Source organism: Colletotrichum destructivum, chromosome 2, assembly GCF_034447905.1.
Source record: "Colletotrichum destructivum chromosome 2, complete sequence".
NCBI classification, from domain to species: domain Eukaryota; kingdom Fungi; phylum Ascomycota; class Sordariomycetes; order Glomerellales; family Glomerellaceae; genus Colletotrichum; species Colletotrichum destructivum.
Window position 1 is genome coordinate 2,298,249 of NC_085897.1, and position 26,962 is coordinate 2,325,210.

Consider the following 26,962-nt stretch of genomic DNA (forward strand, 5'->3'; position numbering starts at 1 on the left):
CCGCTTAAGATTTGCTTGGCGTATTGACAAACCTCTATCTGGCATGTGATACTCGCGAACGACCATTTTCGTGTTCCTCCGGCTGGAGATTCTCCCCGTCTGGACTATGTCCAGCTAAAAGCTGACCTCGGCCCCCCGGATGCTCAAAGGAACCGCAACTATTTAGTATCGCTCATCTTTCTAGAGGCACCTGGTAGTATTGGCTGGACAGTGGAAGGAGAGACGATCCGAAATTAGGTAGCGCCATGTTACCCGCAGAGTTGAGGCCTGCAATGTAGGATTTAGGCGAGACTATGTTATGCTGGTATATCAGCAGTTCAAACCATTGATGTACACGGATGGGTATCCTCTCTAGCCTAGCAACCCCCCTCCCCCGGCCCAAAGTAGGCTATGCAATTCCCAGAGGGCCATCGCACGTTCCCAGGACGCTCATGGGGCGCCTCAGCGGGGTCCTGAAGTATTCTCGAAACGTTCTGGTTCATGTTCCCCCGAGATGAGAAATCCGAGATTGCGACCGGGTCCCATGTCACCTGACCCGTAGTTTGTTTATCGCCCAAACTAAAATAGTTGTAGCCATGGGCGTTTATTGCCAGTTTCGGGATCGTCGGCCGTTTTGGTTTATGTCCTCGAAGTCGAGCCGAAAGTATAATTCTTTGATATTGTACACACCGACGCATGCGACCTGTAGATATTCAGGCCGGGCCGACCTGAATACGTATTATGCTCCTCTCTCCACTTCCACGGGCCAGTGGATGGATGTGGATGAGAGATCGTATTAGACGCCCTCGAGCCGGTCTGAATAGACACAGGTATCACATCATCCGGCCCTGTTTGGCTGTGACCATGCGGAAGAAGCCTTCGTCTCACTGAGACAGCAAACGACAAAACAGAAAAGAGAGGTGACGACTGGAAGTGTGCCATCGGAACTGTCCCAGTTGCATCTTTACAAACAAAGATAGTTACTCATGCGAACGGGTAAAAAAACCAAAGGTAATTAATGCGTAAAGATTTCGCTACCATAACAATGCCGAGCCCATCGAAGATCAGAGGAGGTATTGTTGCCGAGTCGCAAAGATGGGGGAGTCTGCAACTCAACGACCGAGAACAAAACCATCGTCGTCGCATCGTGAGTGGGAAAACATCTCCCGGGGGTATATGACAAACCTCAAAAAAGAAAAAATATGTCTAAAAAAAAGGGGAAAGAAAACAGACACCCCATAGCGCAGCAACCCCATATTAAATCTGCACGACTGTCCTAGAGGGTTTCTTGCTCAACGTCATCTGGCTCAAAGACAAAGTCCTGGCCGCCTTTTTACGCTGGGGATCTTCGTCCTCGTCGCGCAATTCCTCTCCAAACGCACCGTAACCGTGCGACTGCTCTTCTCTCGGCGTCGCAAAGACCTCCGAGTATGAATCATCGTCTCCAGGACCAGTCCCGACGCCCGAGTCTTCGGCCAAGATTCGTCGGTTTCTGGACGAGGCTTCGTCATCGTCCGACAAATCCTGGTCAAAGGCTGACACGCTTCCAAAAGACTTGGCCGTTGGCGGCGGTTCCATTTGCAGAGAAATGCGACCATGGCCGCCGGGTCCAGAAATCATGTTCAAGCGTCTGGTTAGCTTCTTCACCTGAGACTCAAGAGCTTGTCTAGAGGCTCTTTCCGTCTCTACAAGTGCAAGAAGCATCGTGTAATGATCTGCCGTGACGGTTTCTGTCGTTCTGCTGCTTGTCTCAACGTGCGATATGGCAGGCAAGCTGATTACGCCTCGGATGGTGGAATTCGAGGTCGGTCTGTTCATTGATGCAGGGAGTTGCAGAGAGCCTACGTATGTGGGGGTCTCGCCAAACGAGGTGTGAGAATCTCTCGAGTGCGCAGAGCTGCTATACCGAGACGCGGGGGGCGCATCCTGGCGTGATAACTGCCGGAGCGCCGGGTTGAGCACCGAGTTCGTTGTTTGAGTAGATAGCTCGGGCCCAGGGACAGAAGGCGCGGGCCGCTGTTGGTGGTTGATATGCATCTGGAATCCAGGAACCGAGTTGCAGAGCTGTGTTACGACATCTTCCACGCGGTGCATCCTCTCCTCTAGGGTCTCTATCCGTGTCTCTATACTGGCTGCCTGCGTGATCTTCATGCCAGCCATGACATTCATGTGAGCCAGGTTGCCAAAGGAGAATGGCTGAGGCGGCGTATGCACCTGTTGCCCCTGCTCCACTGGCGTATCCGGCACATCCATAGAGACCGCGCGCGTGAATTGGTGCTCATGATCAGGGGGATTGGACGAGACCGGGGATGCAACAGCCGGGGCATAGCTTTCCCTCCAGTAGCGTATCTCGTCACTTCTGCGTCGGAGACCAGCGCGAACTTCGGGGTTCTGGATGCCACTGAGGCTCCGGGATCGCCGCTTTTGGCTGACATCACTGGTGATTGCCCGCCCGATTTCCTCTGGATCGTCATCGTCGGTAAAAAGCCGACTCCCGCGTACATGAGTGCTTGCGGGACGAGGTGAAAGACCCGCCAATTCGCCTTCACGGCTCCTAAACGGCGCCGAGTATATCTGGCTTGTAGTGACGGTCGCGGCCCTCCTGTGGCCTAGCACAGATAGATCGACGTTGATAGAGTTACGGGCGCTCTCGATAGCAGTGATGTCCTGAGGCCCAATAGAGTGAGACCTTAATGCTCTGTCGTACTCGGTGATCGGCAAAGATGCCGATCGCTTTGGTTCGGCCTCGCTGACTCGGCTTAACGCGGATATATCCTATTGATCGATTCCCGGTCAGTCTCCAAGTTCAGCAGAAAGAGGATTGAAAAACGTCAAGGCACGGGAACAACCGGTGCCGAAACTTACGCTCTTGTGTTGGTTCGAGGGGTTGTAGGTTGACATGCGCTGCGAATCGGCCGAACCTTGACTGCTTGTCTTCTTCTTGCGACCGAAGAGTTTGCCTAGTGCACCGCGCAAAGTCGACTTCTTACGCTGTGGCCGGTCACGGCTCCCGCCGGTTTGTGCCGACGAAGCGCTCACGGCCGAGTAGCGCAAGTGGCTGGAGCCGTTTGTTCTCCTTTGCGACTGTGGCGAGTGGGCGTGGACGCCAGACGTAGGCGGCGACATAGAGTCAGAACCGGCCGATCCCGTGGGAGCGACCACCGAGTCTGTCCTCGGCGGCTGTGACATTTCGGGGTGGGCGACTGAGACAATCGACCCGGCCCTGGGTTCGGCCTGCGGAAGGTGCAACTGCTGATTCTTCATGTCCCCGCCAGCTAAAGGCGTGGCAATGCCGGTGCCAGGATTGCGCATGGGAAACTCGTCGTCGGAGGGGCTGGGAATGGGAATCGGGCCTGATATCTTGCCTCGAATGGACTGACCCGTCAGGGATCGAGGCGTGGCGCCTGTGGCGGGGGTTGGGTTCGCCGACTTGTTGAATAGGCCCATGGCAGTTCTGAACCGAGACGTTTATTGCTCGCGGGGCTCAAGACGAGAGCGAGAGTGAAGGAGATCGGGGGGCGAAGAGCGATGTTTATGCAAGTCGACCAGTGTAAGCCATGGGGCGGAGGACGTTTGTGGGAAATGAGCCGTAGGGACAGAGACAATGCTGACTGATTGGGTGAGGTCCCAAAAATGACGCCGATTGATGTACGGTGCCGTGCCGCGGCGGGCCTGTTTGGAAGCAATATCCAATGGCCAGCGGTTTGCCAGTTCCAAACCGGGATTCTTGATCGGACGCCAGATGTCTAGGCCAGGTGGTGATCTATGCTGGAACCTGAATCATGGTGCATATGGCCAGCAATGCGGCTTGTCGTCTTGGGCCCGTCGGGGAGATCGGAGCGGAGCGGTGGCGACGGCTTTCCTGACAGCAGCACCGACGTTGTGATGGAAAGACGGAGCGGTCTCGAATTGGTCAATCAAAACATGAGGGTTGATGAGGCGAACAAAGGAGAGAAGCCCACGAGGGGACCGAGGATCGGGGTAGTAGTTAAAGGACCAAGAAGGGGGGACCCTAGCATGCGTCATGTATTGAAGGAGCACCCGGGTAAGTCTGCGACAGGCTGACGAGGCGGGCGAGCGAGCAACGTTGGTTAGTATGGGCTGTAGCGCGCGCCGCTCGGTCTAAGGGCGTGTGGCGTGTAGGCCCCAAGGAGGAGAGAGGGTAGGGTAGATGACAGAAGAAGGGATAGAGGTGGGCTAGAAATTATACAATAACAAGAGAAATACGTGATGTATGGTAAAATATGAAAGAAGGGGTAGGTTGTAAGGAATGTTGGTGCGAGTTAGTGGTACCTGGAGCAGGTTCAAGACAGATAAGCCAAGACGGGCTAGAGAAGAAGACTTGGAGAGACGCGGTTGGTCCAGACGAAGCTTCTTTTTCATCCCCAATGGCAGAAAGCACTACAGATAAGGAGGGAGAAGGAGGAGGAGAAACAGAACCAAGAAAGAGTCGGAAAGAAAGACAAAGGAGAGGGCGGGAGAAAAATAGGGAAAGCAACTGGCATGTATCTGTGTCGGATTTTGCGCCGAGATGGGTACAAAGTACTTGGATGAGGTACCTTACATTTGCTCTTAGATGGAAAGGGGAGGAGAGAGGCGCGGACAGGGTAGGGGGGAGGACGTGGAGGTGGGAAAGGCAAGGGACTTCCGGACAAGGACGGAAAGAGGGGTGAGGAGACCAGACTTCAGATGGATGGATACATGACAAGAGGCAGCTTGTCAGTCAGGTCAGATGCAGAACAGACGCAGATGCTAGCGCGATGAAACGAGCAGCATGCATGCATGCATGGCCAGAAGGGATACAGACCATTGGAAGGCCGGTTATGGTGCGCGAAGAGCGTTGGCGTGTCCCTGATGCATGCCGACAGTACCAAAGTAGGTAGGCAGGTATACAACACATATCATAGGCAACACTGACGGGTTTGGCAGACAGACGACCAGCCCGCGGCAATGAGAAAAGAGATTCATTGTCGAATAGAGAGTCATCCAGTCCGTCCTTCCGTGAGTCGGAAGGTGTACCTAGGCTGGCTGAGTGACTGTTCATAACTCGAAGAACAGCGTCGGGAAGAAGCAGAACAGGCTGAACGAAGACTGAAAGCTCCCAGCCGTGCACTGAGACGTCCCTGCCCCTTGTTCATCCTTCCTCCTTCCTCGAACCCCCCTGGTTCGGGGATAATCCATGTTTGAGGCCAGTGCTTGGGGCGTTGAGGGTAGTGGGGAAGGAGACAGAACATGGGCCCCCCTGGGCTCCTGGTCGAAAATGGCATTGGGGGTTGACGACTCGACGAGGGCTGCCCGCGCTAGACTGCAGAGGCACACAGCGTGACACCTCCACCAACTAGATTCGATGTCCTTGCACGTCCGAGGCAAGCCACCTTTTTGTTGTTGCTTGCACGCAGTATTAGTACAGTAGGTGCATATCATGTCTGGAAACGCAAGACGGGACAATGTCAGGTCAGGGACAGGCTGCATCGGTTGCGCGAGTTGCGCCAGTCCCGGCGCTCTCGCTGTGCGTGCATTGGTGGTTGATTGAGATTGAGATTGGAGTGTTAAGGTCTGTGTGGCCAAGAATGAGACGCTATTGGACGAGGGACGTGTTGACGACGACATCACCCAATCGTCGTGTCTGAGATATCGTGTCCTGCTGATGAGGCAAAAAGGCAGCCATGTATGAGCGATGTGAGGGATGGATGGAACATGGGAGGCAGGGCGCGTGGAATCGACATTATTTGTCCACTATTTCCATTAATATCTTTCCTGCATGTCATCACCAGTCGATGTTCACAGGCACGCTATATCAATCAATTAGCCGGCGTCAATCGAGGGAACGAAGCATGACCAGTTCATCGTCGCGAGGGAAGACGAGGGACGAGTTGACGGTTTGCAACAGGTTACAATGTGGCCAACTAAGACTGTCTCTCACAATAGAGAAACCGAAGTGTCCTACGCATTGCATTTCGGGAAGGGAAAAGAGACATGAAAACAAGAAGGAAAGCAACTCCCCCCCCCCTCCTCCTCCTCCTCCTCCTCCTCCTCCTCCACCCGGAAAAAAAAGCAATGCAACAGTCCGTCACAATAGGCCAAAATATCCCACATGTGCAGATCTTCCCAGTCTCGTCAATTCCCGCTCCGGTTCCGGGTCCATAGGTAGGTAGGCAGTTGGTAGGCAGCGGTTGTCTCTGCCTCAACGCAAAACAGTTTTCCCCTACTAACACCCATCAAAAAGTCAATTAGGACCCACTCAGCTCGTCTTTCTTGCGAAACTCCACATGTACGCGACTTGGGTGCTCACCTGCACTGACAAATGTGAAAGTCAGCGTCTATGGTTCTGGTATGCTGTATCCGGTGGACACTTGCTGCCCGCGCCGAACGCCCACCGTGGAGCAGGTACATCGTGCAATTCCCGGCCCTGCCGGATCGAGTGCAATACAGCCTCCTGGTCTGATTCGAGGAGCTTCCGGATTTGGCCCTAATGGCCTCTTGTTTCAGTCTTTCCTTCCTTTTCTTTTCCAGCAAGCATGGTTCAGGCGTTAGCGAGCGCAACTGCTCCCGCTCCCCGTCCCGTCCTGGACTTGTGCGTGGCCCGTGTCAACTGCACTCTCGTCGCATCGCATCATCGCCAATACGAATAACACTCCCCGGACCCTCGCCCCAGCTTCTAGCCTGCATCACGAACAAGCCTGTCTTGTTACAATTGGCGGATAACCACTGGAAGCAACCGTCAGGTGTGCACCGATACTGCTAACAAATGCTCCGCCGTTGCGACAGACTCGATCGAGTCCATCCTGTTCTTGGCCTCGTCGCTACTGCCCACCGGATCCCGAGTCAAACCCCGACCCGACTCCGTGCTGGACATCCGTCGACGGTTGACCACCAGCAGGCCTCGCTACTCCAAGGCTCAGTTCCCACCCCGGTTGCTCACCGAGTCGTCTCAAGAAAGAGGTCAAAGCCATGACCACGGTACCTGCGCCCCTCTTCCGTACGTGCGACAGGGACGGCGGGAGACAAGCAGTGAACCAGAGACTTTTGGCATCTTCACCCGGTATGGCCTTCCAGATTCCGCCGTCCGAGACCTCTGCCACATCCTAGTGTATTCGTAGTCGTCCAGTATCGCGAAGCCGCGCTAGGCTTAACGAACGAACGCCTGCCTAAACCCTATCAAGAAGTCATGCTATTGCCAGTTGGAATTCAGGGATCGCTACGCCTTCGGCACTAACCTGCCTTCCCTAACGTTTGCCCAGATTCGTTTGTGGCCAATTAGTCATCTTACCGCCGTCATCAGACCCGACAGTCGCCCACGCCCATATCTATCTGATCCGATGGGCGACTGTAACGCAACTGTTCGTCAATTTTACGGCGCTAGTTCTGGGGAAATGTGGTTGCTAGTCAGTCTTACGGACAAGTCCCAATGCGCCACCGGGCCGCAGATTACGACGGAGCATTCCCTCACTTGGATCACTGCAACCACATGTCACGTCCTCCTGCATAGAGACGCCTACCTACCTGCAGTTGTTCTTGGTTCGAAACTGCGACACACCAAAGGCTGCGGCACAGCTACACGCTCCTGGCATGGTGATGCTTCTCGTCACTTTATACCCGAACCCCACTCCGCCTTTTTGAACCAGCGAGGCCGCCCCGTCAACGGCCGCGTCTTTCAACCCCTCCCGACGTGCAGCTTCACAAAGCGCAAACGTCTCGCGTGGAGGCCGACCCCACACCGCCGCTCGAGAGGCTAAAACACCACATGGTTAGCAGACCTTTTGCCTAACGGCACCATTGTCCCCTATTGCCTGCCTGGACAGAGCCTAGTCCAGTTATGGTCGATGCTCCATTGCCCGCATCAAACTCGACCATTCCTCCAACGTGGTGGCATCTGCCGGCTTCTTCGTTCCGTATCCCATGACTCGCGAGACGCCTTTTGTATTTTTTCTTCTTAATCTTTCACGACGGCTGAGCGAACACCATATGGCAAAGCTCCTGCGAGTGGGCTCCGCCATAATGGCGACGATACCCTGCCGGAAGTCCTTGATGGTCAGGTGTTGAGGGATCCGGCTTGCCACGTTGGTCGACGAGCCATCTATTCCTAGACTCTGCATGCACACATGGCACGACCAGACAACCAACCGTTGTCGGAGCGGTTTTATCGTGGACAACTTGCAGCTCCATGGCTGCACCGTGAGAGTCACGCACAAACTTGCGCTTTGTCGCTCCAGCCCCCCGATGCAACCTCGATTGAACGCGAAGTATTCTCCCCCCGTCAGTGACGGTTTGATCGACTCGCCCCGGTGAACCACGGCGGAGCACCATCTAACGAGGTATCCGGCCTATGATCTTCCCGTCAACACAGCGTTGGCCTCCCGACGGCACAATCGAGCGAGCATAAGATGCACTACAGCCGGCTTCACCAAGTCTATCGCTCGCCGACGGCCATCTGGCTGTCGGAACATGCGTCCAGTTAGCGGGTGCCCCGTAATTGGCATCGTCGCATGTGGCCAGAGCCGAACCATCCTGCTGGGAGGGGTGAAATACTAAGTGGTTCCCATTGGAACAATCTGCCCGTATCACAGTATGCTTACCACGACTCATAAGTTGAGCCCGCTTCGCGCCCGCCTACCAAGGCAAACACCGGATTCCGAAGTGCCACCAAAGCAGCCCGCCCTTAGTACGATATCCGCGACTATTCGGCAACAGCAGTTCCGAGCTAGATCCATATCGTTGAACCTCACACACGTTGCCCCTCATCAAGTACATGGATCCAGAGGAACTGCTGCGGTGCAAGTTGCCAACGACCGAGCCACGAGATAGATACGAGAGGGGCACGGCGTCTTGTCTGTCGTTTCGCATCTGCAGCGAACATAGCATCAGACTCGTCGTCTTCGAGAGGGGGTTCCGCCAAGTCCTTGTGGTGTCTTGCGCCAAGGGCTTTTGACACTTGCCCGCTATCATCTGTGGACTCGGATCAATCTCTCACAGCCCCAACCAACGCCGTGAATATTCAGCGCACAAACTTGCAAACACTCAGAATACAGTGTACTAGCGGCGCAATTACGGATCGTTCAAGGTCAAACATGCCCGTCCTCGTCGGTAGGAGAATATGGCGGGTCTGGCCACGTGAACAGGGAACAGCCTTGAAAGTAACCTGAAACATACATGGGGGGGGGGGGGCCACTTTCTTCGTCTGATCAGTGATGGCTGGCATCTGTGCCCTGTCTCTTCAGTCTTTGCCTTTCCCTTCTTATCGCGTCTGGGATCACGACATAACCCGAGCAGCCTGGGCCCCGGCGTCCATCAACTTGCGTCAACGGACGCTCCCTCCCCCCTGAACCCCGGTGGAACGCGAGCATGGTATGACGGCTGCTTGAAAATTCCACGATATGCCACGCCAGAAGACAGACAAATGCAGCCCATTCCCGTTTTGGCAGTGTTGGGGAACCAGCACATCGCATCGCATCGCATAAAGAACCATCCCAGTCTCGTAAACGGCCACTTCAAGTGGGTTAACACACCGAGGAATCCGGTTCGCCTGTTTTCCAGATCGTCCGGTCTTCCTCACTGACCACGCCTTTTTTTTTCCGTCGCATAAAGGCTGGCATCGAGGAGAGGTGTGGCGGACCTCCGAGGCCGCGGCTTCCCACCGTCCCAAAGATGGCATCAAGACCCCTGAAGTGACAACAAGTCCGGGTAACGCAGGTCGGCGTTTTCTTCAAGGAAGTCCATCCATCGCTTGAGGAAGTTGCTGCCTCTGGTGGTGAGGATACAGGTTAGCAAAAGAAGACACAGGCCCGATATGTCGAATGCTGGGTGCGGCTCAGCGGTGTCTCAGGTTACAAGCCAACACCATCTGCCATTTGTGCAGAAGTCTTCACGCCGCACGACCCACAAACATGTTGAGAGAATGGGATAGGAAGAAGGAATTCTCAAACGGACTCACCTCTTGACCGTCTCCGAGTCCCCTATCACCGTCAAGGAGCGTTTGGGTCGTGTCATTGCCACTATAACGCATTAACATTCATGCGTCACGTCACACATCATGCCGGGATCTTCCCGGGCGCGGCGTGGTCATCACTTGCGAGCTTACCATTCAACCGACGCTTCTCGCCGAGGAACCCTACTTCTCCATCAGAGTTGCTCCGTACCAGGCTGACGATGACCGCCTCCTTCTCGCGGCCCTGGAAGCCGTCCACGCTGCCTAGCTCAATGCCCGGGAACCGCTCCTTTAGGTGCGCTAGAACGGCGAGCTTTCGGTTTATCCGATGTCAGCACCCCCCTGCATCTCGCGATTGCCGAACTGAACGAATCCCAGAGGGCCGACTGGACATACCTGGGCGTTGTAAGGGGTCACGACGGCGATATCCTCCGGCTTGACTCCAGCGTCGACCAGTTTCTGCACATGCTGGCGCACCAACGCCGCTTCCATCTCGTTGCTCTTGCTCTCCCCATGCAGACTGAACTTTGCCTTCTTGACAGCGTCCTTATCGTCATCCTCACTCTTCTCAGGGTAGTCGCCGCCTTGCGTGTCAATAAAGACCAACGGTTCGTTCGTATCTTCGGTATCCTCAACTTCGTACGGTAGTTCTTTCAGGAGACGTTCCTTGACTGCTTCTGCAGCGATGAGCTTTCCCCCGTAGAGCTCGTCTGACGGGAACCTCATGATCTTCTCGTGCATACGGTACTGCGTGGTCAGCATACGTTTGATGGATGACCCATGCAGAGCGAGTAGCCTGTCAAACAGGGTTGTTTCTAACGTCATGCCCTTGATCTGTTTGCCCGCGGCCTCTTTCGGTAGCGCCGCAGCCTTCAGCTTAAAGTTCAGCGACTTGATCGTCGGTGGGAGCTGCAGATGATCGCCGGCACAGACGGCCTTCTTCGCCGACAACAAGGGCACCCAGCACTGCGCCTCGAGCGCCTGGCTTGCCTCGTCGATGATAACAACGTCGAACTGCTGGTCTCGGAGCTGCTGCCCTCCGGCGCCGTGCAGTGTTGCCAGCACCACCTTGCTCTCACGGATGAGGTTGCTGACACAGCGGCGCTCGCGCTCGCGGAACTCCTTGCGCAGCTCCTTGAGATCGGCGTAGATCTGGCGCTTCTCGCGGCCATTGCGGGTCTTCTTGATAGAGGCCTGTTTCGCATCCATCTCGGCCCGGACGTCCTTGACGATGGCCCCAGCCTCGGAGGTCTGTGTCAGCACGTCGAGAGAGTGGGCGAGGACGCTGGGGAGCAGGCGGGCCGGGTGGCCGAGGCGGAGGATGGGAATCTTGTGTGGCGCGAGGCGCTCGACGATGTTGTCAACAGAGATGTTGGAGGGCCCGCAGACGAGGATGCGGAGATCGAGTTTGATCAGCTGGAGAATCAGCTCGATAAGGGTGTGGGTTTTGCCAGTCTGTGTGTGTGTCAATCAGTCGCAGTTCCATGTGGTTGGTTCACAAGACAAAGGGAACTACGGCGGACTCACACCCGGTGGGCCGTGGATGAGAGCCACTTCTCGCGATGCCAGCGCGAACCGGATGGCGTCCTTTTGGGAGTCGTTAAGCGAAGGGTCGATCCATTGGATCTTGGAGAGGTCCGAGTCTGATGCCAGGTCTCGGGGCACGGGAGACGGGCTCGAGAGGCCGAAGAGGACGCGCATGAATGCACTGTACTCGGATTCGGTCATTTTCTCAAGCCTCTCCATGGTTTGGCTCATCCTGCGATGGTTAGTTGAAATGGTTCGTCGTTGAAAGAAGCTCGGCCTCCAGTGGCGATCGGCCCGCCGAGCCGAACGCGTGATGAGGCCATGCTCAACCCGAACCAATACCAAGGCTCATCTGGCCCTCTGTTCTGCAGAGTGGAGAAAGCAAACATAAGAAAGTGCAGACTCACCTCCGGTACGTGACATCGTCGGCGACCTTGACGATCCAAACCCGCCCGCCAAACTCCCTCTCCTCCCCCTTGCCCTCGTCAACGGCGACGCCAACTGTCTCATTGCGCACCCTCGTGACGACGCCTCGCGCGCCTTTGCTCTCAAGCTCCTTCACCTCCTTCTTCTTGGCATTCCCGGTGGGCTGCTCGGAGACCAAGACAATGTCGCCGGGGCGGAGGCCGTGGTCGGGAAGCTCCGAGGACACGGCCGGGTCGGGGCCAAGTTCGAGGACGGTGCGGCCGCCGAGACCGGTGCGGCGGGCGCCGACGACGAGATTGGGGAGGGCGAGGCCCGCGCGTTGCAGGGCGGTGGGGGCGTGGTGAGAGACAAGGGCCGAGGACTCGGCAACCTCGGCGGCGAGCTCGGCGGAGAGAAGGGTGAGCTGCGTCGTTGCGAAGGAGGGGACGGAGAGGGGCTCCGATGCTGACATTTTGGGGTGTTTTTTTCTTTTATCTTCCTCAATATACGGGGCGGTGATTGCGTTGCCGTGATAAGACCCTCCGGCGGGGTAGATAGCTTTCGCGTGCGACTTTTGCCCCGTCTGGTGGAATTCAAGAGCAGTGGTTTGTGATCAATGACGGCTGGGTGACCCAGATGAACCAATTGGTATGGGTGGCGAGGGAGGCGGGCTATAGCTTGCGTGTAAGTGAGGCGAGACGAGTTGACTGTTGTGTCGTTGGGAATATATGTACTCTGTAGTCATGAAAAGAGGTTGTAAGTGGACAGGCCCCACTTTGAGGTGGTGTTTGACTTTGACGTCATCTGATAGGCCGAGGTGAGCCCTGAGATGTCAGCGGAAGGGCCGCGAGGAGAGAATCGTCTTTGCGGCGCGCACATCACGGGGACACGCAGTCATGTTATAGGAGGGACTGCTGGCGCATTCGTCTCGACATGCCTGCGAATCCTACACTCATCAGTGAAAAGGTGGCCCGTCTGGTGTTCATTCCGGATGAACCGTGGTCCCCACGATATGCTGCACGTATCGTCCCGTGATGACGAGTGTTCTGCCCGCCGGCTTTGAAAAGGGGTATATAGTTTGCTCATTTCCTGCGTGATATTGGATGTACATAAAAAACATGATTCAGACACGTAGCTCTGACAAAAGTAGTCCCGCGCCAAACTCTGTCAAGTATAGACATCGAAACAGACTCAACCCCCCCCCAACCAAATGACATAAAAATCAACGCTCTCTACTCGTGGGGCTCACGACCACGACCACGACCAGGCTCACCGCCATCAGGGCAAAGGCCACGAAGGAGACGATGATGACGGTGCCCCTGCTCGCGGGGAACTTGCCCTTCATAATCCACTGCTGTGCGCGGAAGTAGCGCTGGTAACCGAGGAAGAGAGTGAGGATGCTGATGCCGAGAAAGGTAGCGCCGAGGGGCTTGCCCAGCTGGCGGAGGGTGTGGGCGTTGGAGTCGGTCGAGTCGGGGTTGGAGAGGGACGAGTTGAGGCGGAAGAGCTGGGTCACGGCGATGCCTATCGAGGCGAAGGCCAGGGAGGTACGGAGCCAGGCAAGGAAGGTCCGTTCTGCCGAAAGAAAGCGTCTTGGTCAGCGAAGATTATGCGGGACAGTCGAGTGCTGTGCGACCCTCTCCCCCAAGGGGGTTTGGGGGGGTGGTGGTAGTGGTGAAGGAGGCATACCGAGTGCAAGGTGGTCGCGGGCCACGCTGCCCTTGTTCTCTAGCTCGATGCTGTGGAAGCTCGACAGGAAGACCGTGTACCACGGCTCCTTGGTCCGCGCCGCCAGCTCTCGCTCCTCCCGCGCAACCACGGCGTCGTAGTCTTCCTCCTCCTCCTCCTCCTCAGTCTCGGTCTGAGCCGGTAGGTGGCTCCGGGTCGGTTGGGCCGACTTGCGGGGCCGCAGACCGGCCTGCGGGTCGGATTGGGAAAGCGGCGCCGGCGTGGCGTTCATGCTCTGGTAGTTACGGGCCGGGCCGCGGGAGATGATGCCGACGCTCTCATCAGGGGAGCCGTCGGCGCGGGAGTAGTGGCGCGGGGGGCTGGCGGGGGCGGAGCGGGTCGTCGATAGTCCGCTGCCCATTGCTTGCGCGCGGTCTCGTGCTGTCTGTGTTCCGGGGAGGCGTGAGTAGGAGGACGGAGGAGACGAGAGGGAGGAGGCCCGGGTGGGGGGTCCCAGATCGGAGAGGAGAAACGAGGGAATCGAGAAGGGGAGGTAGAGAAAGGACCGAGGAAGAAGGTTAGGGGGAAAAAGTTGAATTGGCCAGCCAGGGTCCAAAAAGACAAGAGTGAGATTGGCGGCTAAAAGGGTCTCGGTGCTACCTGAACAACAGAAAAGCATATAGACACACAAAGGTTCCATAGTCCCGGGTGGTCGATCGGTTGCTACGGACAGGTGCAGAAGCGAGAGCCAAAAAAAACAACAACAAAAGAATCTGAAAACGTACCTCTAAGATCTCGTTGATACGGTCGTTGGTGCTCTGCCTGCGGGAGAGCGAGCGCGGCGAGGCCGGGGTGCTATCATCGTAGGAAGCACGCCTACTTAAGGCCTGCGGGGTGTTGGCGGTCGATCGGGATCGCGGTTGCTGCTGGGTCTGGAAATCGGACGAAGGAGGAGGAAGAGATGCTGCTACTTCCGTGGCATCATCGCGGGCGAACGCCATCACGACCGAGAGACATGGGGCGTCTGCATGTCCCAGTCCGAAAAGATGGTGCGAGCCTGCGGGAGCGGGGGGGCCTTGGGACCTGAAGGGGCGAACGGTGGCTCAACTCACGCGAGAGCAGGGGTCGAGTGACGTGATTCCAGTGGTCGAATGGTCGGGATCGAGAGACAAGAGATCCCCGAGACTAGAGTTTCTTGGAGGATTCTTTTGGTTCTCTTGGGGAGATGAGAGCTTCGCAATCGGAGGCTCGAGAGGGATTGGAAGGCGCGATTGCACAGGACGGCTGCGCTAGTCCTTCTAGGTAGGTAAGGCAAGGTAAGGTAGTGGGGGCGCCATGCAGCGTCGCCGTTCGGCGTTCGTTAGCGTCTATCTTGGCCGGGCTGCTGTCAGCTGGCAGCTGGCAGTTGAGAGTGTGGGGGGAGGAGAAGTACGGTACTGTACAAGTATCTAGGTTCTGAGAGGTAAGATCAGTCCACCAGAGTAACATGAGACGAGACGGGTTTCTACCTAAGTACGTCCCTTCGGGTGGTTATTATATCTTGCATAGATATGAACCCCATGACATGGCTCAGTCACCCACTCCCAAGAGCTTTATCTGGATGGATGGATGCAACGGGGGGTCGGCACTGGATGTTTTGGTTGGTCGCCGACCATTCCTACACGCGAGATCTCGGAGCTCCGCCGATTGACTTCCGTGGGGGGGGGGGGGGGGGGGGGGGCATGAACTGCCGCCAATCGGAAGATCCAGTGTCAGTTATGCATGAATCAGTCCTTCAACCTCACCTCGGGAAATAAGACTCTTGGGGGTTCCTTCCCCGGATTTTCTGTCTTCCGCACTTCCTGACTCTGTTTCTTCCTCTTCTCTTACAGAAGCTACTTGATGGCTGGCATTCCCCGTTGTGTGTGTGCTAAGGATTCAAACACCAACATATAGCCCCTTCCGCTTAGCAGATGGGCATAAATCCAGATGTGCGGATGTCAGGCAGGTCGTCGTCCACGGGAGTATTACCTCGGAACGTCTCGAGAAGAGGGAGAGCGGGACGAGGGAAAGGGAACGAGTTCAGCCTCCGTCATGGGGTTCCGAGGCGTGCAACCAATCATGTAGACGTGTAGTTGAGCACGCAACCAGGATCCGCGCCTCCGTGCCTACGTTTCTCCCAGTGTACTATCTCAGAGATGCATCCATACACACACACACACACAAACGGACCGACCACGCTCTGGAGTACCAACGCCGGTCGATTCCTGCGTCTTTGTAGATTCGTGAACAATCTACTTCCACAAACCAATAGCAAGAATAAACTCTCCGTTCTCGTCGTAGATAGACTTGGCCTTGACGTACGCCGTCATTCGCTCCAACTTCTTCCCGACATCGGCAGGCGCCGCGGCCGTAAACGGACATCCCGGCACGTTCAGGTACATCAGGTACGGGAACCCGGCCTCTGAAGCGCTCTGCTCGCTGCCTATGGACTTCAGGTACGCACGCCTCATCCACTCACCCACGTCGGAGAGGGAAGACGGCGAGCGGACGCCCCGGCCGCGCCTCGCGAGCCAGGATATAGTCGTATGGACTAGCCTACCCGAGACTACGAAATGGCAGACGCGTCTGTAAAAGGGTTCCCCGTCCGACGGCTCGAGGTTGAAGGTCTGGTACTCGACCGACGACGGCGCGAGACCCGAGATACCCAGATGAGCGTGCCATTCCACGCCGGCCTGCCGGGGGAGCTCCTCGACCTCGACCGCGAAGAAAGGAGGCACCGGCTTCCTGCCATCTCCCCCGTCAACCTCTTCGGCCACGCCCTTGACGGCGGACCAGTCTGGGAGTTTCGGAGGCGCCGAGGCGTCGTCTCCGAGTGACATGTACGCCGGGTTGAACTTTCGATCCCACAGATCCGGCCCGCCTTCGTTGTCCGCGTCCTCGTCTTCGTCGGGGGCGTGCGCGCCCTTCCAAGCTGCGGCAGCGAGCCGACTTTGGCGTCTCTTGTTCGCATCTTCCGGTGTCTGCGGGAAGTACGCAACTGCGCTGGTCCAGAGCTGTACCTTCATCTCAGCGGCTATGCGCCAGAGATGCTGCAGGGACAGGACGACTTGCATTTCCAAGTTGCCTGTCTTCTGGACAGGCAAGACCATGCTCGCCGGTACGAGCGGAATCTGCCCTGCGATCGTCACCGATCTGGTCCCGGTAGAGATAGTTTCCTGCCCGTCCCGAGACAGAGACCCCCCTTGAACAATCAGGGGCACGTCAATGGCCTGGCTGTACGGACCGATGTTGGCAGGCGCCCAGTAGGACCGTGACTGGACGTGGAGGCCATTGCGCCCGCGATGTCCCAGGCGCGGCTTGACCGTCAGATGGATGTTGATCGCACTCCCCTCCTGGAGATCGCCACAAGAGATGGTTACGCGAGATGGGGGGTTGGGATGCTGAAACAGCTTGCTGTAGATCTTGTTGACCACGGGGAAATCCGACATGGAATTCAGGGCGATGATGGTGTTGGTGATGGCCGTCGTGGGCAACGGCGGAGAATGTGTAGCGAGGCGCTCCCGAACTTGCCGGACTATCTCTTCAGTCTGTTGCTCGACGGACAGGCTCTGACCCGGTCCCGCTCTGGCGTCTAGATACCAGTGAATGTCGTTGGAAGGAGCTTTGGACAATGCCGAGGTCGTGCCGTCGCCTTTCGCAAAGTCGTTTTCGGACAGGCCTTCCTCGGGTTGAGGCGGCGAGTCCAGCAAGGATCGAAACCTCGGATCCAAGACGTCTGGGACTCGGGGCGAGGAGCAGCTTTCTCCCATGTCCGTGTCAGGGGCCGGCTTTTCTCGGACACTTGCCCCTTGGAAGCTCAACCACGACGTCCCGCCGCCTTCCCTGACGACCCGTCTACCGCACTCGGGCACCTCAATGGCCTTGTGGAACAAACTGGGCGGGCCGTCGAGCACGAGCGTCTCGAACTCGCCTCCCTCGCCAATGACGGAACCCTCGGCAGCGCCAAACTTTCTCAGGGCACGTTTCACACGAGAGGCGCCCGATATGCTACTCACCTTCTCCCACAAAAAGTCGTCATCGAGCCCCGCGCTCGCGACCTTGATGACCCTCGCGTCCAGTCCGGCGGCGGCCATGTCGTGAAGCAGCTGGGCGTCCTCGACGACTCCCGGGACGACCGGGGGCAGCGTGGGGTACTTCCAGAGATATGCCAGCGGCGTAAGGCCCAGGCGCAGCGCGACGGATTCCACTCGTGTCCGCTGGTACGTTGACAGGATCGCTCCCGCACACAGCGCATTAGCCTCCGGGTAGTCGGCCATGATGGCGCGGAGGAGCGGCACCATGCTCTCCGTCTCATCCGCGTCGCCATTTCGCGACGAGGCGGCCTGCGAGTCGTAGTCTCTGCCATCGTACTTGGCGCCTCCGTAGATGGGCTGGCGGTAGAGCGGCAGACCCGTGGCGTCGGCATACAAGGGGATGACCTGATGGCCGACGGTCTGGTACATGAAACTATTCAGGTCGACGTCGTCATCGGCCCCTTTCCCAGCCTCATTTCCTTCCTCGCGCTGCTTCTTGGCAACCTTCACGTGATCCCCGTTGGGCTTGTAAACGACGGTCGCCGGGCTGGTGTTGGAACCGGCGCTGACAGGGGCGGCCGGGAAGAGGTTGGCGAGGGCGACGAGCCGGTGCCCGTTCCTCTGGCAGTGCAGGGCGGAGAAGAAACTGTCCTTACCGCCCGAGACCAATGCGATGACGTTCAGCTGTTCGGATGACATGGCGGACGGACCTCAGATCTCGGGCTACTACTATTCGGTTTATGCGGGACGGCTTGGATGTCGGGGTCGGATACTTGTGCGTGCCCGGAACCCGTGTTGTGCAGGGCCTGGCGTATGTGTGTCTGTCTGTCTGTCTGTCTGTCTGTCTCTGTGTACATGCGAGACAGACAGGCTTTGTGCAAAAGTCAATTGTCAGCCGACGGGGACCCGGACTTCATGCGGGTCACGGAGCAATCTGCACCGTCGCGGGAAGGGAACAGACTGGTTCGCCCAGACGCCAAGGGGATCCTTGGGACGAAGGGATGACAGGGCTTTAGGGCAGACCGTTCGATTAGTGATGAGCGCGGTTGGAGCCGTTTGGCACGGAGTCACTGAGGAGCCCGGGATACAGGTATCTGGTGGGGAAGAGAGGTCTTGCAGAAAAAGATTGCAGTGCCTCTCTGTAATGTGGAAAAATAAAATAAAAACAAAAATCGAGAGAAAATTGCAGTCACTAGAGTCGCGCGACGTGCCGCTCCGCTCGGACAATTTGGCAACAATGGGGCCAAAGATGGAAGAAGTGAGAAACGGTAGCCCTGAGGGTTGGTGCCTACCTGCACTTGCTGCAGTACCTACCTATCTGCACTCACTCTAGTCACTCACCTCACTCACCTCATGCATTGGAGTCATTTACTCACCCATCCACACAAACTGACAATCACTCATCCACCCACCCACTCATCAGCTACATGGGGCAAAGACGATACTCGACGACGCCGAAGAAAATGGATACGGCACGGCAGCTGGATGCAATAGAAGCTATGGGGACATTTCCTCAGACCTTCCTCTGCAACGGGGCCTTACAAGCGTAGCCTCTTTGCCCCTCATCATCCTCGTCTTCATCGAGATCCTGACTGGTCTGGCTGCTGACCTTTCCCATTCCATGCCTTTGGTGGATGGACCTCCCTGTCTCCAAGGTTCCTAGAGGAGTCGATTTGTCTACTGGGGGTCCCTGAAGAGTAGGGTCAAACAATGCAATACAACACTACGGATACCCAGGAGCGATATGCCGTGGCAAACTGAGATATCCGTCTGACACTCTCGCCTAACCCGGCCCTGGCCCTGGGCCGTCCTCGGCTCATGGGCATGGCAATTTGGTGGCCGTCGGGGGGGCCTGTCGGGTCCGGTGCTGGGGATTCGGGCCTGGTGGAAGGTGGGAATATGGACACCGCTGCTGGACCCCGTCGCTCGCCGGGCTCGGTCCTGCCTGAGGTTATTCTATGATTCCACTCACACTGCCTGGGGGAGGTGATATGGGTACCTATATACCTGCGGAGTACCTAGGTATCTCACCTTGGTAGGTAGGGGACCTGACCTGGGCCTTTGACGGGGGGGTCTTTGGGGTCGCGGGCGGCGCCGGGCCTGTAGATTAGCGGGCCATCCGTCCAGGCCGTCGCTCTCCTTCTTGTCCTCTGGGCGGACCGCGCCAAAATTGCACTGGAGTTTGTCCTTCATACTTCATTCAGAATCATGGGCCGGTGGTTCCATCAGAACCTTACACCGCCCGACACTGATTTTCCTCTACTTCCGCACACCGGCCCAACCAGACTGGCTAGCCGGTGCATGTGGGCTCTGAACCTCGACTCGTAGCACTTCGCTTACCCGTACACCACGCACTTAACATACAAGTCCACGTTTCCGTCGAGTGAAACGGGGAAGGGGAGGGATGGGGAGCGCCGGCACGTCGACTATGGATTCCCCGGATGCGACGCGACGCCTCAGGCAACATTGGTTTGCCTCGCGCAAAAGAGCCCAGTCCCATTGACGGATGGATCTGATGGATTATCATATCATGTCGTCGTCCATCCACTTGGCCAACATCGGTCGAGAAGGGCAAGGACTTCATGAGAAAAAGCCTCCACCTGGATTGGCAAGAGGCTTTCCTTCACGGGCTCCATCCGCCCCACCCCCATTCAGCACGTGCTATTTCAACGATCTTATGACAAAGCTGCAGCTCAATGAGAAGGCCCGAGACCAACACACGAGGAGGAGGGGGACGACGACGACGACGAGGCGCCAGGCCCGTCATCATCTCAGACCAAGCAAATCAACCCACCACCGTGCCATCGCCCGCCACTATCGAGACACGGGCCCCTTCTCCGTCCGAGGTGTCCATCAAACCTGGCAGCCTGGCCTACGAGGATTCGTCAAGGGCAAAGGCGCGGCGCGGAAATGGACCGTATGGATTCAAGGACCCATGGATGTTGAAATTTTCCAACCGACGACCACCGATTGACACACAGAATGAGGAAGATGAGGTGAGGTTAGGATTGTCCTTCGGATGGGAGCTTTGACCACGGAATTGCATGAGCGGTGTGCTGTGCCTGTCCGCGTCCTCTAATTTTGTTAGTTCGTCGATTTTCCATTGGGGGAGGGGCCTCTGGAGATTCGGTCATTGACCAGAGCCAATAGTCCGAATCCTCGCCGCCACCCAAGGGGAGGACCTTCCAACCGCCCGCCGACCCTTGAATGTTTGCTCTTCCCCGTACGCAGGCGTCAGGGCCAAGCACAAGTTCAGATTTTGCTCTTCCCCGGTATCTCGGAGGAGGAACAGGTGGTGGTGGTGGCTGTGCGGACCGCGGCCTTGAATCAGATCCTGCGCAGCTCTAGTCAGGTACGTTGCGCTACCGGCCGCCCATTGCATTTCACATGGCCCGCCATCAAATTACCCAACCACTATATCCGTAAACGTTGGACGAACCAGCGGGCCGCGATTCCCAAGACCTGCTGAGAGGTACCTGGCGCACAGAGTGGCCAAAATGGAACCACCAAACAAACCCCCCCCAACCCCACCTGTGTGTGCCTGACTACATCGTACTGCCCGTCCGAATCTCGTATTAGTCGGGTGAGCGTGGTTCTTCTCTCTTCCCTTACTCGTTTTTCTTCCCTTCCAATACTACAGATATTGCTTCTCTATACAATAATATATACCCATGTCGGCCTGACACAGGGCCGTTGACTGTTTCCGGCAAGAGGATCTCATATCGTGTGGCCCATGCCATGCCATCCATCACCACCTTTTTACACACAAAAGAGTAAGAGAAACGGCCCCCACCCATATGTAGAAAGGAAGATCATCACCTGGGTGCCTTCGTTGATTGCCAATCCAATGACACGACGTCGGTGAGCCGTGAACCCTTCCCGCGCCGGTGGTCCGCCATGTGGCCATCCATCGCGCCTTCAAAATGCTACCCTCTCGGGTTGCAATGGGTTGTGTCCGTCTCGACAGTAACGGGGGTGCGAAGAGTCTTCGCTCAGACAATTGAGAAGGAACAGGATAGAGATAGAGAAGATGAATAAATAAAAAAACAACGAAGAGAAAAGCGCAGCAAAGGTCCGTCGAGTACGGAAGAACCATTGTAATGGAACTCGAGTCCTGTCCCCGTTGAAAATGGGGACCGGGAGGGGGGACCGTCTACAGCCGGACCTCAATCCGCGAACTGTGGATCGGGAATGCCGGTACCAAGCCTTCTCCCCTCCTCCTCGATCGAGGGAGATGGATCGCACTGCCCCTCTCCTCTCGGTCCCAGCCGTTGGGGCTGTGAGCACTCGACGGGGTGAGACAACTCCCCGACAAAAAGAAAGGAAACCCAGTTGGAGTGGAGGGGGGTTTACAATGTGAAAAAAAAAAAAAAAAAAAAGAGGACGCTTCAAATGCCGTCGCCGTTGGGAAGGAACGAAACAAAAAAAGAAAACGGGGCCCGCAGCTGCAGCGCAGCGCCGCGTCCGCGGGTGATGTGTCGGCGGCTAAGGCTGGGTTCGGGGGGTCGGAGCTGGCAACACGCTACCAACCTGGCGGCCAGGCCAGGCGAGGCGAGGCGTCCGTCATAGCTGTGAGACCTTCCGAGGCCGGGGCGGAAAGGAAAAAGAAAGAAAACGTCGCGGGACGGTTGGGTCTTATAATGGGTGGGAGACACAAAAAAGAAAAGAAAGGAAAAAAAAAACGTCCGACTGGAACACACGCGTAACGGGCATCCGGGCCTTGTGTGCGTCTAGTCTTTCTTTGGTCTGGCTGTGTCTTGGGTTGTTGTCTTGGACCGCCGCGTTCCAGTATGCAGTAAAGGTCTCGAGTACGGACAGCCACCATCGATCGGCCGATGAGCCCACACCACCATCCAACGAGTCATCTCACACAACACAACACACACATTCGAGATCCAGATGGAGCAAAGTTAGGCAGTTCAGATGGTTGGCAGCGCGGAAAAGTCTCTCTTTTTGTTGTTTGTTTTGTTCTGCTTGGAGAAAAAAAAAATCGATGTTTGTGTACCGGGGGGGAAAAGTGTCTGCGTGGGAAAAGAAGCATCTTCCTTTTGCTTGTTTCGATGATGGAGGAGTGTCGATGACGAGTGACCTGCACACACAACACACACACCACCACCCATCCAAATTCGTCCTTTGCAAGTATTTGAAGGGTCTACATCCGCGTCCATCAACGGCTCAAAACAAATCCAATTTGATGATGAGAGAGGGATAAAAAAGTAAACACATGAAGACGACCGAGAGGGCACAACCGGCCCCCCAAGGGGACGATCCGCTTCCTCAGCGCCGCGCAGAAGAAAATTCCCTTGTTCCAAGGCGATGCTGGCTGCCGGCATCCGAACATCTTGGTGAGATTACAACAAGCGTAAAGAAAAGTACGCTTCGGCCGCTGCCAAAAAAAAAAAGTGCAAAAAGCGAACTCATGTTTCCCCCCTTTGCCGTCTGCATGAAGCAACTTTGAAAACTCCCGAAAATTCAAGCAAGAAAAAACAACAAATCAATGCTGCCGGTGTGATGTCTGTTTCAAAAGAGTTCCGCCGTACCTTACACGCCGTTGTTCTCGAGTCCCGCTTTGCTCTTGCCCTTTGCTTCGCCCTTGCGTTCTTGAACTTTTGTTTGGTGATCATCCTGCTTGCCCTTGAAACAACAACACCCTTGGACGCTGACCACAACCGAGACCGGTGGCGGCTTCAGCATGTCTGGCGTCGGAAATAATGATACAGTCAAGGCAACGCATCGATGAGTGAAAATGCCGAAACCCGCTTGCACCTTTTTTTTCTCTCGCATGTGGTCCTCCCTGAGACGGTCTATCTTCCGGTGGTTGATGATAGCCCTCCCGTGGAGAGGTTTCCCACGTGTGACCCTATTGACCGATCCGCGTAAGAGGTAGCGGGGTAGGTCGGAAAGAAAAGAAGTTGTCGTCATCAAAGTCGTGTCGGGCGTGATCGAAGCAACGATTGGTCGCTCTCGATTGTGAAATTGAATGCGATAAAAAACAAAGCCGCTCCGACTGTTCAGTCCGAGCGCTTGCGCTTCTTCTTGCCGTTGTCTTCTTCCGAAGAGAGCTCGCTGGCGCTTCCGGGGATCTCGGCGGCGCATTGGAAGAGGACCTTGCCAAGAGTATGGTAGTCCTCGGGGTGGCCCATCATGCCGTGATCGAAGGAGTGAACGCCCGACTCGTCAAGCTCCATGACGATAGCGCCGCTGCCGTGGGTTCTGGCGTGCTGGGAGAGATTGTCGCTGCGGGAGAATTTCTTGCCGCACTCGTGGCACTCAAAGGGCTTCTCACCCGTGTGGAGGGAGCGATAGTGACGCTTAAGGTGCTCCTGGCGACGGAAGCGGCGGTTGCAGAGCTCGCAGACGAAGGTCTTGGAAGGGTCCTCGGTGAGCGACTGCTTGCGACCGCGGCGGTTGACGGGCGCGGGGACGGGAGCAGACGCCGACTCTGAGTCGGACGAGCTGTTGGCCTCGGAGGCGGGGGCTTGGCTGTCGGATCTCTGCTCGCTGCCGGCGGCCTGAGAAGAGCCGGCGGTAGAGTTCATGGCGGGCGTTGAGTTGCGGCTTTCCTGCTTCATGACCCTGCGACGCTTGCCCTGGTGGCAGTCGTCGACACAAGATGACGAGGGGCTGGGAAGGCAAGCCGGGGTGGAGATGTCGGCCTCGTCAAAGTTGAATTCTTCACCACCGATGAAGCTGGCGTGGCCGAGTGAGACTACGCTGGAGCCGGTGCAGGCGCGAGGGCGGCGGACCTCGGCAGAGTTCGCGTCGCCAAGGTTGACCAGGCCGTTGACGAAGTCGTCTTCGGACTCCAAGTCAGACAGGTCCTCGAAGGCGGGGAGGCCGTGAGGAATGGCAGGGTTGAAGTCAAAGTTCTGGTGAGAGGGGGCAGAAGTAGGAGCGGTCTTGGCAGAGACTTCCCCCCTGAGCTCGTCACCAAGAGTGAAGGCTGAGTACTCGGGCGCCAAGGTCGGATTGGACGTGTTGGGAGCAGCAGCGACAGTGAGGTTGCGCGGGTCGCAAAAGTCAAGATCCTGTTCGGAGGCGACCGACCTGGCATACGGTGAGGGTGAGGGAGAAAGTGAAGGGCAAGATGCTGTGGAAAGGAGGTCGCTAGTGTTGGTGCTAAGCGAGGCGGCATTGCCTGCTTGATTTTGGAGGTAAACTGCCAGATTAAGTTAGCCTCTGGTGCAAAATCAGGAAATGAAAAAGCGTCCTGCGAAATTCCCACGAGTTGCCCCGCCATACACGCTTTCCTAGGCACGACGATGGCTACTACTACTACCACCACCCAAGGCCACCGGGATTGGGGCTATAAAAAAAACGCCAAGCCTTCGCAGCATGCGACAGCACATGGGTTGGTTTAAGGTGGAAGCAGACGTCTGGTTGACTGCCCAGACGGGAAATCACACACTCCGACGCGGTTGCGACTTACCAGGGGTCATGGGAGGAGATCCGCAGCTGTTCCAGTCGATAGCGAGGTTCTCGGGCACTTCCAGCGTCTCCTTGAAACCATCCAGACCGTCGAAGCCGTCCAGTCCAGAGAACATGGGGTTCATGGGTGTCTGGAGGAGCTCGCAGCTGTTGTTGGGACTGCTGATGGTGCTGCCGCACGTCGACAAGGGCGGCGTCGACGGGAAGTAGAGGCCGTCGTCACCCATTTCCGTCTCGAGCATAATGGCGGGCTTGTGGCTCATGGCTTGAGGCGAGGCCATGGGGGTCATGTTCGCGGGACCATTGCTGTACAGCGTGGGGCCCATGAGCTGTGAGCAAGACGAGTTGGGGCGCGAATAGATGGGCGTCGACGGCAGGGTCGGGACCATGGGGTACATGGCCATGTGCTGATGCTGGTGCTGGTGCATGTTGGGCTGCTGGGAGAAGTGGCCGCGGTGCCTAGACGTGTCGGGCTTTTGTTCCGGACGGTAGTAGAGGAACGGGGCTTGTCCCATTGCCTGGGCCGTCATCATCGTTGCGTCCATCGTGATGCGTCTACACTCGTCTGATCAGTTCCTCGGGTTCTCCTAGTCGCGTTTTTGAATAGTTTTATCGGAAACGCACCAGACAAGTCTGTCGTGTTGAGTTGTGTTGTTAGTCGGACGGGTGATCGAGGTCCGTCTTTACTGATTAATCGTATGGTGCTTTGGTGTTGCGAGTTTGTTGATGTTGTTGTACACTTTTGTGGGAGTTCTTTCGAACTGGATCGTGGGCAAAATGGCCTAATGACGGTGGGTTTCGGTTTCCTGGATATAAAAAGGATAGGACGACGGGTCGCTGGCGAACAATGACCGTCTGGGTGTGTTGGGTGACTCGATGAGTGAAAGTGGGTGGGCTTTTGGCTTAGTTGTACATGAAACTCGTCCCGAGTGTTTCTGTCGCTCTTCTGGTTCTCCAAGTTGGCGTTGGTCGTCGAGAAAAGTCGTGACAGAGTTGAACTGGCTTGGTGTTTGGATTACGGGCTCGGAACGGTTGTTGGTGGGTGTGTACAGTGTAGTGGGATGTGTTTAAAGGAAGGACGGGATGGTTCGAGCAGGTCGAAGTGTTTCCCAAAGATCGAGTCACAAAAGAAGGAAGAACCGAGTGGTCATAAGAAGAAAAGATCACAGCGCACAGTAGCCGACAGGTGTGTCGATCATGGAATGGCGAGAGTGAAATGAACGTGGGTGATGAAGGGGGATAAGTATGTAGAAGAGAGTCCAAGATCAACCGGCTGGCCCAAGATAAAAGTCGTCGATACCTAGACCCATGGCATGGCATGGTACGGGACACTGAGTACCAAGCCAAAGTGGCAGACCTGACCCAGACCAGACTTGACCCTAGCGTACCTTGAGGAGACGGACCCTCGTCCTCGAACCCCCGTCTCTTCGTCCCCTCCTCTCTTCTCTTCTTCCCTCTCCACGCAGACATGTCTCATCCACACAAGCCGACCAGGGCCAGGGGTAAAGCGATACGTAGCTGTGGGTCCCAGTACGTACATGCCCGACTAGGGTATATTGGTACGTATCGGGTCCCCGTCAAGAGGTACGTATCCCCTCTCGGTCACTGGGATGGTCTTCCGTTCCTAGCGTGTGGGTTCGGAGGGGATGGGAGTGTGAGTGGGACACCTTCACTCACGCTGTATAGATGCTAGATAGTGGGTGGATAGAAGACGGCGGCGGCAGGCCAGGACCAGGAACAGGTACACCAAGGCAGACGAGACGGTGCGTGGAACGGATCCCTGTTTCCGGACGGAGCCATGGAGTGCAGTTTTTGCCTCTGTGTTCGTACAACTAACTGCCTCTGCGTTGCTTTTTTTGGTTCTGGGAACAAGCGGAAACACCAGATGGATGATAATGGTGGGCTCTCGTGCTATGGCATCCACCGTACCATTCGTCGAGAGTTTGAACGGTGAGGTATGTGAAATGTGTGATCT

General features: G+C 56.5%; 6 protein-coding genes across 6 annotated transcripts; 1 reads left to right on the top strand and 5 right to left on the bottom strand.

Annotated features, from left to right (window-relative positions):
* Positions 1-276: 276 nt before the first annotated feature.
* CDEST_02917 (uncharacterized protein) lies at positions 277-4,535 on the bottom strand. The gene is made up of 2 exons (XM_062919076.1): positions 2,845-4,535; positions 277-2,754 (listed from the first exon to the last, which is right to left on the bottom strand). Exons 1-2 carry the CDS (start codon positions 3,424-3,426, stop codon positions 1,237-1,239), a joined length of 2,100 nt encoding a protein of 699 aa, XP_062775127.1. The 5' UTR covers positions 3,427-4,535; the 3' UTR covers positions 277-1,236.
* A 3,366-nt stretch (positions 4,536-7,901) lies between these two features.
* On the bottom strand, positions 7,902-12,308 carry CDEST_02918 (Putative AAA+ ATPase domain, helicase SMUBP-2/Hcs1, Helicase superfamily 1/2, ATP-binding protein; the record flags this gene model as incomplete). The annotated part of the gene is made up of 6 exons (XM_062919077.1): positions 7,902-9,721; positions 9,911-9,971; positions 10,058-10,217; positions 10,301-11,359; positions 11,432-11,663; positions 11,839-12,308. The coding sequence occupies 6 exons, from the start codon at positions 12,306-12,308 to the stop codon at positions 9,631-9,633; spliced, it is 2,073 nt and encodes a 690-aa protein (XP_062775128.1). The 3' UTR covers positions 7,902-9,630.
* A 495-nt stretch (positions 12,309-12,803) lies between these two features.
* Positions 12,804-15,199, bottom strand: CDEST_02919 (uncharacterized protein). The gene is made up of 3 exons (XM_062919078.1): positions 14,290-15,199; positions 13,526-13,949; positions 12,804-13,411 (listed from the first exon to the last, which is right to left on the bottom strand). Exons 1-3 carry the CDS (start codon positions 14,503-14,505, stop codon positions 13,059-13,061), a joined length of 993 nt encoding a protein of 330 aa, XP_062775129.1. The 5' UTR covers positions 14,506-15,199; the 3' UTR covers positions 12,804-13,058.
* Positions 15,200-15,254: 55 nt separating this feature from the next.
* CDEST_02920 (Putative diphthamide synthase domain, YjgF/YER057c/UK114 family, RutC-like superfamily) lies at positions 15,255-18,724 on the bottom strand. The gene has a single exon (XM_062919079.1). It carries the CDS (start codon positions 18,256-18,258, stop codon positions 15,778-15,780), a length of 2,481 nt encoding a protein of 826 aa, XP_062775130.1. The 5' UTR covers positions 18,259-18,724; the 3' UTR covers positions 15,255-15,777.
* Positions 18,725-18,971: 247 nt separating this feature from the next.
* CDEST_02921 (uncharacterized protein) lies at positions 18,972-21,530 on the top strand. The gene has a single exon (XM_062919080.1). The coding sequence runs from the start codon at positions 20,066-20,068 to the stop codon at positions 20,531-20,533; it is 468 nt and encodes a 155-aa protein (XP_062775131.1). The 5' UTR covers positions 18,972-20,065; the 3' UTR covers positions 20,534-21,530.
* A 1-nt stretch (position 21,531) lies between these two features.
* Positions 21,532-26,224, bottom strand: CDEST_02922 (Putative Zinc finger C2H2-type). Its single transcript, XM_062919081.1, has 3 exons — positions 25,612-26,224; positions 24,989-25,542; positions 21,532-24,718 (listed from the first exon to the last, which is right to left on the bottom strand). The coding sequence occupies exons 2-3, from the start codon at positions 25,530-25,532 to the stop codon at positions 23,571-23,573; spliced, it is 1,692 nt and encodes a 563-aa protein (XP_062775132.1). The 5' UTR covers positions 25,533-25,542; positions 25,612-26,224; the 3' UTR covers positions 21,532-23,570.
* Between the last annotated feature and the right edge of the window lie 738 nt (positions 26,225-26,962).